This window comes from Sander lucioperca, chromosome 7 (genome assembly GCF_008315115.2).
Source record: "Sander lucioperca isolate FBNREF2018 chromosome 7, SLUC_FBN_1.2, whole genome shotgun sequence".
NCBI classification, from domain to species: domain Eukaryota; kingdom Metazoa; phylum Chordata; class Actinopteri; order Perciformes; family Percidae; genus Sander; species Sander lucioperca.
Window position 1 is genome coordinate 5,920,926 of NC_050179.1, and position 11,125 is coordinate 5,932,050.

Consider the following 11,125-nt stretch of genomic DNA (forward strand, 5'->3'; position numbering starts at 1 on the left):
TAGAGAGGGGAAAGTTACATTTGTATTATAATGGCTTAGGCCACTCAATGTTGTCTTGGGGTGAAATTGTAATACAGTGCTTTAGTTTTGTGGAGTATTTTATATCAACAACATCTCTTTCTTGCTGTTGCAGCAGCAGCAACGTGCTTTTTATTATCACACAACACGTAAATGATTGAAAGTTTCTTAACTCCAGCAACTTAATAATGTCTCAGATCTCATGTGCTGACAAGATGCGCTGCCATAAACACATTATTACATGTTTTGTGAGAAAATAACCACACTAACCAGTCTTACAGTGGTGTGGTGTTTAATGGCTGAAATGACTTAATAGAATGACAGACTGTCCACCTCCCACCTTTAGTCCCCTCCCCCCACCTCACACTAGATCTTAGGAAATTGACTTATGCTTAGCTTAACATCACTCACTTCCTCTCATCTTAATTAGACTTGGCTCCTGCCAAGGTGCCCACTGTGGAGCTTTACCAGCTTCAGATGATCCATCCACTTAGTGAGCAGTAATCTAATGGGCCCTCGTGCTGTCTGCTTGCTCGGTATCCTTGCTCAGTCCGTCTCGGTTGGCCTGGGTTTGTTTCAACAGTGGGCGGCTCGTTGGAAAACAGGGAAATCAGATCTCCTTTTAAGCCTTTATGGTCTCATAAATGCAGGTGGTAGGTGCACCTGGATGTTGAGTTCTCGGAGAGCTTATGTGTGTGGAATCAGCTTGTGCACATTTAAATTGGTGAGGAGGGGTTAAAATCTGTTCACCTCTAATCTTATTAGTCAAATGGGACCAGGCCGTCTGAGAGATGCTGGCATCCTCTAGTAGAAAAACAACTCTTGCATAGTGTTGAAACACACTTCACACACACCTTGTAATGTGTAGTACCCTTTTGTGTTTATTCATATTTTTCTCACTGCTGTAATGCATTTCAAGGAAAGTCTTTATTTATTTGTTTAAATATGTTTCCCTCCTTTCTCTCCTTCTTGCATAAACTTTCTCCCCATCTCATCAAGTCCAACTGTAATGACTGAGTGGACCCCATAATTTCCCTATTATTTCAGGACTAGATTACTTCATCACCACTATACATTGCACTTGATCAAAGTGAAATATTTGGACCCTGATTTAACCTGAATTTAATGTGTATCTCACCATGGTGTTTCATAGGGGTGGCCATGCTGAGGCCAGTACTCACTTTAGGGTGGCAAAGAAATGAGTATCTTGTTCAGTCTTTCTGTTTGGCATACCAGCAGTTAGACTATGATATTGTCTTATGGCCCAAATGTCTGCATCTAAAATAAACCCCTCAGGGCTTTTTTTGGTTATTGTTTTTTTCTTCTTCTTCCAATTAAGGTTTTTAAGCATTCATTATTCATTAAAAATGCAAATCTCCTTTTATTTCATTAACTTTGTTGGACGGAATTCAGGCTTACATTGATGAATTAGTTTATTATGTTGTGAGGGGCTGCTGCACCTGTTGCATTATGATCCTTATGCAAGATTCACAATATTTATTTGAAGTGATTTTCTTGCGTTACCTATTTCTGCTGTTCATATTCACATAACAACCTATTACTATATGACTATGAAGTTGAATATTCATACCATGAAGCAAAGAAGCACATTGCATTAAAAACCCAACAAACCAACACTCCCCACCCTCGATACCTCCAGCTTCATTAAATTCCTGCTGTTTTGCAGCAAAAATAAATTGCACATATTTAACTGCCGTGTTAAGTTATGTCAGGGCAGGACTGAGGGTAAATTGGTGACCCGCAGACTTTACCTCAGGCCACCACCTGACTCCGCCAAGTGTTGTTTGTTTTTTTTGCACAGAGGACTCTTGGTGCTAATTTTGGATGAGTTTACTGCCAAGCTGAGAGAGGCCTGCATTTGTAAAAACTTAAGTAGTCAGGTAATGTTTTTGTCTTTGAAATAACCTTCTATGGCAAACTGGTCTGTGTTTTTCTGACCTTTTAATTAGATTTATTAATTACAATTAGTGTCTCTAATGCTTGCATTTTGCTGTTTGCAGATCTAGTTGCTGCTGTATTTTTTTATAGACAGAATAAATAAATACATAATCTTTATAAAAGTAGAATTTAACTTCACAGACTTTGTAATTATGGTCTGGGACTAATTGTATTATGGCTAATGGTATTCTTTTACATTGACATTAAAAAATGAGAGATTCAAGTAGCATCACTGGTGGACATCTTTGTGCTCATCAAGTCTTTGATCGAATTGATCAGTGGTGCGGGTGTAAAGCCAATTGCACTTTTGTTGAAAATGACATTATGTTTGTCAAGGAAATGTGAGATTCTCTTGTTTAGAATACTGTCCTTAGATCCATAGATTGGGAGAAATAACTTTTTGGCACCAGATGGCAGGAAACATTGAGCACTTTCTACATTTCCAGTGGTGCTATTTTAGAACATTTCATTGCTACTGCTCCACAAGCTTTGTTTGGACAGATTTACATTTTTTTGGATACATTTAATGTTTTGTTTTTTCTATGCTGATATGTGGGCTTGGATTCATTTCAAGTAGTGGGTTTGTCTTTGTAGAGAATTTGAAAATGATTCCTCCGGATGTCACATCTTTAATAAGTGATTATTGTGGTTTTGTGGAGTTCAAGCTATTTTACATTTTCCAAAACTGGGTATGTTTTGAAGCACTCTGTGCCCTCTCTTTGTTCTTATATAATAGTTTTCTCTGTTTTATCGAAAAGGCTGTTTATAATCATATTATTAAATCTAATATTTACATTGCATTTGTTTCATTTTCTGCAACATCTGTTACACTGTAAATTTGATCTGTGACTTGACAGATTTGTACTAGCACAAATTCTGTAATCTTAGTCTGACTTCCTGTCTGCTTTGTTTACAGCCATCCGTTTTGGTCGGATGCCCCAGTCAGAGAAGCTAAAGCTGAAGGCGGAGATGGTAACAGGGGACAGGGAGGTGGAAGACCCCCAGGTAGCCGACCAGAAGACGCTGGCCCGGCAGATTTATGAGGCCTTCCTCAAGAACTTCAACATGAACAAGGCCAAGGCTCGAACCATTCTCACCGGCAAGACCAGCACCCCTGTACGTTAATTAAGAGTAGTGGGTTGGTGAGTGAAAGGTGTTGCGAGTGTGGGTTGCGCGTTTGTGGCTCTTCTCATTACCAGGATTTCCTCACAAGTCAAGGTCATGTTGTCTTGCAACTTTTAATTTATGTCTTCCCCATTGGAGTGATTTTAATCTCCTTCTGAGCACATTTCAAATTTGTAATCAAACTAATGTCTCAATTTGACCTCACCTCAAAGTGCAGCCAGCCAATGACAGAAATAACTTGCTCAATCAGTAGTGCAAGCCAACACACAAGCTGGACAAGGACACATCTGTATCTGTATAAAGAGCCACTGTATGAGCCCCTCACTTCTCCCTCCACTGCCTGTTTCCCTCCATGCCTGCACTCTTTTCATCACCCATCCCCAATCTCATCAGAAAAATTCTCTCGCGGTCTCGTACTTTTCATTTCTTTTAATTGGAAAAGAGGGGCCGACAAGGGGAGGGTCAGGGACTGCAGACCAGAGTTGTGAATTTTAAGGGTGGATGCGTGTAGGTGTGAAATAGGTCAAGAGCGACAGGTCACTCCCAGTGGACATCCATGTTCAAACACAGACCTCCCCCACTGCTTCTAGAGATCAAAGTTTCTAGATGGGTAAGTGTCAATTTAGAGTCCAGAGGGAGTCTGGAGTTTGCAGCCATTGGAAAGCAGTCATTTGGAAATGCACTATTATAGCCTATTGTTTGATCCACCCCTTTATTTTTGTGTTCATTTATGGTGTCGCAGCACTTTTATACATGGGACTTCCCGTGAAAGTCATATTGTACCGTTTTCCACAGCTTTGTGGTCAAATTCTGACATGTTGCATAACTTTGATTCTGAGATTGTTGGCCTATAGTATAAAATGACAGCTTTCTAATGTTGTTGTATCTCACATTATTTTAGTACTAATTTGAATAAATAGAAAAATACTATAGAAGATACTGTTGCAAGATGACAGTTGATATAGAAAATATTGAACTAAATTTTGTTTAATCACCGTTGTGGAAAAACTGGATCCTCCATCATCAACTTATTTGGATCTGTAACTGAGCCAGGAATTTTCCGTCAGGTTTGACTCAACAGTCTCAACATTTTGGAGGAATGCGGAGCCATAATTGTGTCACTGCTGGCTCTGATTTGTTACAGCGAAGTTTTATCGTCTGACTTAGCTGGTTTTGCTGTGGTATGATTCATCTTAAACAGTTTGTACAGTCTTGACTGGATGTCTTTTAAAAAGCAGCTACAGAAATGTCAAGCTGTTGCTGCTGCTCTGGGTTACATTGTATACTGGATATGGATATACCTGAAATGTATTGGGAAATACAAGAGGGAGATTGCCAAATTACTGTTGACTGTTATCACTAGGGCTGTAACTAGCGATTATTTTCATTATGGATGTTTCTGCTATTAGCTAATCCTCCAATTGAGTTATATTTGAAGGTTCAGCATAGTAAATCATAACTGAGGAAGGCTATACACGTGGCAGGACGGCCATGTTGCTTCAATTGGTTATTTGGGTTGGTCCACCACTTTGATCCAGACTGAAATATCTCAACAATTGTACAACTGTCAATATTCTGCACATAAATGCATGGTCCCCAGAGGATGAAGCCTACTTTGGTGATCTCTTGATTTTTCATCTAGCAGCATTATCAGATCAAATTTTAATAATATGTTAATACTTTGGTTTATGACCGAATACCTACAGCATTAAATACATTCCCATCAACAACAGCTGTTCGTAGCAAATGCTAACATGCTACAAAAAGACAGTTAACATGGTAAACAATATACCTGCTAAAGATCAACATGTTAGCGTTGTCATTGTGAGCATCATTGTGCCTACATACAGCCACCTAGAGTCGCTAGCCTGGCTGTAGACTGGAGTCTAAAATGTATATGAGTATAGCTACTCTTCCAGTAGCTATAGACAGCTTCTGGAGCATACACAACATTTTGATAAGGCTAAATTGATCCACTTTGTTTTCTCAAATGTGTTGCAGCAGTTAGTCAGGTCAAGTGTAGTGCTCTCAGTGTAGCACCCCTGGCTCTGCTTCCAGTATAAACTGTATTAATATGTATAGAAAATGGCCTACAAAGCCCTTTGAGCATCCATAAGGTTGTCGCTGCAGGTCAAGGAGAGTAATGCTGTCATCATGGAAATCTCAAGAGTCAACCAGGGCTGTGGGCTTTGGACCTTTCTCTACCCACTGAAGTACCTTTCAACTGAAGTACAAAGGCCTGAGGTTATTGTGACAATAAGATGACAAATGTGGCTTCCTTACTTCTGCAGAATCACATAGCATCAATCCAGACAGTGAGTCCAAAAAGAAGAAAAAAACAGCCATTAAAAAAACTGAAGACTTACTTATTTACTGTATACAACGCACATGCAGTTTCGAGGCAGCCTGAAACCGAGATTATTATTTCATGAACAAAATGTAGATTATAGCATTAAGAAAATGCACATGTACCTTGTTCAGAAGAACATTATGTTTGTTATATTAACTTATTTATTTTAACTGATCTGTTACACATTATGTGATGATCAAGTGTTTAAATGATGTAGAAGTAGTACAACAAAATTAAACGACTCTGTGTCATGACCCTTATACCTTCGCCTGCTACTCTAGCCCAAATTTAGCTCAGCACTCATGAGTCAGAGCTCTGATCTGATGTGCAGCAGCAGCTGTAGCAGCTCATCAGATGTTATGTAACTTCAACTGTGAGAAGAGTGACACAGCTAAAAAAAACACCTATTAGCTGGAATCAAGGGCATCACTGTTAGCATTAGCTTACACAGCTGCTTACCTTTACATACATGGATTCCTCCAACGACATTATTGGGATTGTGTATATTTCAATTATAAAAAGAAATTGCCAACTGGGCTTTTTGACATTTTGAGTTTGCCCTGGTAGGCCCTCTTTGCACTGACACTGTTTTACTTTCACCATTAGCTCTGTTCTTAAATTTCTAGGCATTATTTGCACCTTAAATCTCTCTTGAGTGGCCTATAATTATATAGACTCAAAAAGAGTGATTATGTCATTGTGGAAATATGAGGGCAATAACAGCTCTGGCCTTAGCCTCTCCTTTTAGTAAGGACTATGGGTAAACACCACCAGTCACTACAGTTTTTCATGTAGAGAGGTTTGCTGACTCAGCTTTTCCACATTTATGTAGTCAGGTTTATTTATGTAATGTATGCCAAAATCACAGTACACACTGTACTGACTGTGTTGCATTTCAACTTGAAAACCCATTTATAACCATACTTTACACATATAGCTCATAAGTTTGTCATTCACCACTGTCCACAGCCTTTCGTCATCCATGACATGGAGACCCTACAGCTGGCAGAGCAGACACTTGTGGCAAAGATGGTGGGCTCAGCAGGAACGCTAAAGGACAGGGAAGTAGAAGTACGGATTTTCCACGTCTGCCAGTGCACGTCGGTGGAAACCGTCACCGAGCTCACCGAGTTTGCAAAGTCCGTCCCTGGGTTCTCAAGCCTGGACCTTAACGATCAGGTGACTCTTTTGAAATATGGCGTGTACGAGGCCCTCTTTGCCATGCTTGCCTCCAGTATGAACAAGGATGGGCTACTTGTAGCGTATGGCTCTGGCTTCATCACCCGGGAATTCCTCAAGAGCCTGCGGCGGCCAGTCAGTGATATGATGGAGCCAAAGTTCCAGTTTGCAATGAAGTTTAACGCGCTGGAGCTGGATGACAGTGACCTGGCACTGTTTGTTGCTGCTATCATCTGCTGTGGAGGTGAGGATGCAGGAAAAATAATGTTGTTTATAATCAAACTATTAATTTGCTGTATGGTATATTATAATTGTATTTCTCTGTTTACTTGTTGAGAATGTTTAATCAATCTCACCATATATAAAATGCTTCCATATTACACAATTGCAGAAATTATGAAGGCATTATGGCACTACCTTGCCATAGAATATGTTTTATTCCAACAGGAGATAATGGTTAAGGAGTCTCACTCAAGTTTATTTTGCTTACTCTGTGATTAGACCGCCCAGGCCTGGTGAATGTGGCACACATTGAGCGAATGCAGGAGAGCATTGTGCAGGTGCTACAGCTCCATCTGCTGGCCAATCACCCCGACGACTCTTTCCTCTTCCCCAAGCTACTGCAGAAACTGGCTGACCTCCGGCAGCTTGTCACTGAGCATGCACAACTGGTGCAGGAGATCAGAAAGACAGAGGACACCTCACTGCACCCACTCCTGCAGGAGATCTACAGAGACATGTACTGAGGGTTGTGGAGGAATAACCAGGAGAGGCACTCTACAAATAATCTCCTTTTTTTGGGGACAGAAGAAAAAGAAGAGTCCTCCATAAGCTAGGTTGAACCACTTAAACCCCCATAATGCAGCAAGAGTTAGCTTTGGCTTCTGGTCAGCACAAGAGGTCCCGTTAAGCTCCTGGTAAGAGGCTGATGATTTTCTTGGCTTGACACAGTGCTCGCCACTCCATTGTGTGGACCTTCATTGGCAAACAGTCATGTATTTAAAGACGTGATGTTCACAGCTGATTGAGCCCCTATCTAGATACCAGTGTATGCAATCTCTGACCAAACACGTAATGCTAATTTGATGTAGTTGAGGTGATCTCCATGGTTATCCCTATCCTGACCCTTACAAGCCCTTAAATGAGGAAAAAAACATGAACTTGATAGTCACCACTCCAGCAGTATGCTTGAAAGTAGATTTTTATACTGATGTCAAAGAGCAACAAGCCATATACCTTCACAGCTAACAACGGCCATATGACTTCAGTAGGCAGCAACATTAAGACAGTAATGATACAGTTTCCAAGCAAGGCAGCTACTGCCAAATTGGCTGTCAATAACGGGTGGTGATGGTTATCCATGCACCAGCCCCCCCCAGCATGTTCCTTCCCCATTTGTATACCCAGAGACATAACTGTGGTGCCACCAGGCTCCTGAACATAAACATGTATTTGTACTGTAAGCCTTTTAAGCCATACTGTGTTTGTAATGATACTGGAAATGATTAATGTCTCTTTTTCAAGTCTTTCATTGAGTTGCCATGGTCATCCAGTCTTTTTTCAAACAAGTTTTTGAGGTCACTAACCTCAGTTAGGAGTAGCTGTGCCCAGTCCTCATCTGACATCATTTGTTTGATTGCCGCACGCCGCTCACTTTTCTTTGTTTTGGCTCGGGTTTCACAGGAAAAACCAGCAATAGACATGCAGATAGGCAACTATGTTTTAAGCAGACAAATCCAGATCTTTAGTTTAAGTAAATTGTCATTTGGAAGCCCAATATCAAGTTTTAAATTTCTCTTACACATCTTACACTGCGCCAAAACCCCAAGAATCTGGAGATATCCTTTTTTTTTTTAATTCCTGCAGAATCTGGATCATATTTGGTGCATATCTGGAGTTTTTTTTATATGCTTTATGCCAGGTCAAATACTGAGCCAGATTTGCCTCATGTAGTATACTGTGTGTGTTTTTGTCATTGAAGCATATATGGTGTACAGATATAACACTATAGGTGATATTTTGACTTTGATATTTAACTGATATGAATTATATACACAGCAAATAAAAGTATGAATTGCTGTGCACTGTGTCTGGGGCAATACTAAGTCAGTATTTGTGGTAAGGTAAAATACGATGTCCATGAACATCATGTCACAATATCCGAATATGACCTCATGGCAAATATGAAGATATCTGAACTAATTCAGATATCTTCATATTTATCTTCATATTTGTAATTTTCTACTTTTTATACTGGACCTCCTGTTAAATGCCTTTTTCACAAAACACATGCACAGACATTTGGCACTCCATCTGGTTTTGTGTTCTGGTATTCAAGGGCTAACACCAAGATAAACCTTGCAACCTTGGATTGCAACCTTAATACAGGCAGACTTAAAGTGGATTTGCCAGAAATGAATTCATCTGTTTCTTAATTTCTCACTTGTTGAATGCCTGTTCCTCCAAAACACATCTCATTATTTTAATTATCAGAGTTTACCATCATCAGAAACTTGTCATTTTGGGTGAACAGAGTTCTATTTTGCTCTTGTAGTTTCTCTAAAATTGCCTGGTCATTTTTGGCAAGAATCAAAAGACAAAGGCAAACACAAGCATGTGGCTATCTGCACTTATTGATTATGTGAGTAAAATAAAGCCTGTCAGACTTTTTAAAAAGCTAAAAGATGAGACTTCTGTAACAATTAAACAAGTGTCTGATGATGAATGAAAATCCTCTATCATGACGATAACAGTGCATGTGAAGAGACCACTCCTGTCTTTTGTTGATATACTGCCTTTTGAAAATGAACATGCTACACAGAATACCTACAGTAAGGGAATGTTATTAAGGAAATGGTGAAAACGTGCATGGCTGATAGTTTGGATAATATATTTAAATCTGTGACAGAATGCTTCCCCTTATTTCCTTATCCAACCAAAATTTCCTAAAATCATCATGCATTTATTTCAATTCAGTCACAAGAAATGGACCTTGTGTTTATAATGGCATCCCATTGTGTAAACAGAGTGTACTGTACATAGCTGAAATTATCACATTAACTTCTCACCCCGACTTTTAACTCATGAGATATATGATGATCAACTTTTGTATTGTTTGGTAAATACTTTTAAATGTTTGAAATTTTACAGTAAATGTAGTTATGTTCTGTATGTTATTTTCCTTAAATGCCACATACTTGTGTTTCAATTGAATTGGATCATATTTTTATACTAAAGTATATATGTATGACTAAATCGGAAAATTCTGTATTTGAAATGGCAGGATTGAAGAATGCAGTGTAAATAGACTTAAGTGTAACAGGGTGACTGGTAATCTGAATATCTAAAGATCTGAATCCCATTGGGGACATTCCTTTTGTTAATTGCTATTTTAGATAGAGAACCATCAATGCTGCAACATGCATTCAGTTCATTTCAACTGTATTTCATTTATCTGTTAACTTAAGCTCTTGTGATTTTAAAGTGAATATGTGGGCTGTAACAGGGCTGTACTAGCTGACAACCTTGGGTAGTTGATTAAAACTTGACTTTATCATTTGAAAAATCAAGCTAGCACTGTAGAACAATATTGGTCTCCTCTTTTTATACTCTGTTCTCAGGTTGCATATTTAAAAACATGGGGTAATATATGCACAGAATCTCATCATTATTATCAGAAATCATCCATTGTTGCCTCCTGTTGCTCAACAAACCAATATGTTTTTTGTTTTTGTTTGTGACACATCACATCTCTGTTGATTAAATGGAGAAACATAATGCACTCATAATTTGCATCACATCACATGCTATTACAGTTAAGAAGATGCAGTAATGAAAATGCAGTGTGTGTTGTTTTATAATCCTGTTTTTGTCATGCTTTATGTCTGATGTTCCTCTCCTCACTCACTGCTAGATTGTACTAACTCACCAAACATTTCTTATGCCATGAATAGATTACTGACCTTCAAGCTGCTTCTACTTACTTATTATATCTTCTCACTGAATGTCAGTCCCACTTGCAGAATTCATTTAACGCAGCTCGGTTTTTCCCCTTGCAAGATTCCTGGGACTTCGGGATTAACCACAAACTATCTGTGCCTTAGCGTGAACCCATGCCATAAAGCACTAGAGATTCAGAAAGAAAGAAAAACTTGACTTGTGCACACACACTTTTAGACAATATGGCCACACAGACAGGAAATTATGTCACAGCAGATTTGGGAAACTATATGTACAGCAAGAGGCTCAGATGTGCGATTGAAGCTTCATTTTACGGTGCAGAACAGTAACAATGAAGGATTTGCTTGAAAAAAGGACACAAAATGGTTGAAACACTAGAGCCCTAGAGGAGAAGTCGTTAACATTTGTGAGGTCTGCTTACCTTTCGGAATGTCTGTTTTGCATTGAATTGACAAGGGACTTTTTAACTTGTATCAGGGAAACCTAGTCTTCCTTTGTTGAACTAGCTCAGGATATAGAAAGATACTGTTCCTC

General features: G+C 39.2%; 1 protein-coding gene across 2 annotated transcripts in view; it reads left to right on the forward strand.

The window, feature by feature from the left end:
• pparab (peroxisome proliferator-activated receptor alpha b) overlaps positions 1-10,772 on the forward strand; it is a 32,146-nt gene extending 21,374 nt beyond the window's left edge. For both annotated transcript variants that reach the window (XM_031282688.2, XM_031282689.2), the window contains exons 5-7: positions 2,894-3,093; positions 6,422-6,875; positions 7,133-10,772. In XM_031282688.2, the coding sequence (XP_031138548.1) occupies positions 2,894-3,093; positions 6,422-6,875; positions 7,133-7,377 (899 nt within the window). In that variant the 3' untranslated portion in view covers positions 7,378-10,772. The remainder of the gene's footprint in view (positions 1-2,893; positions 3,094-6,421; positions 6,876-7,132) is intronic.
• The last annotated feature ends 353 nt before the right edge of the window (positions 10,773-11,125 follow it).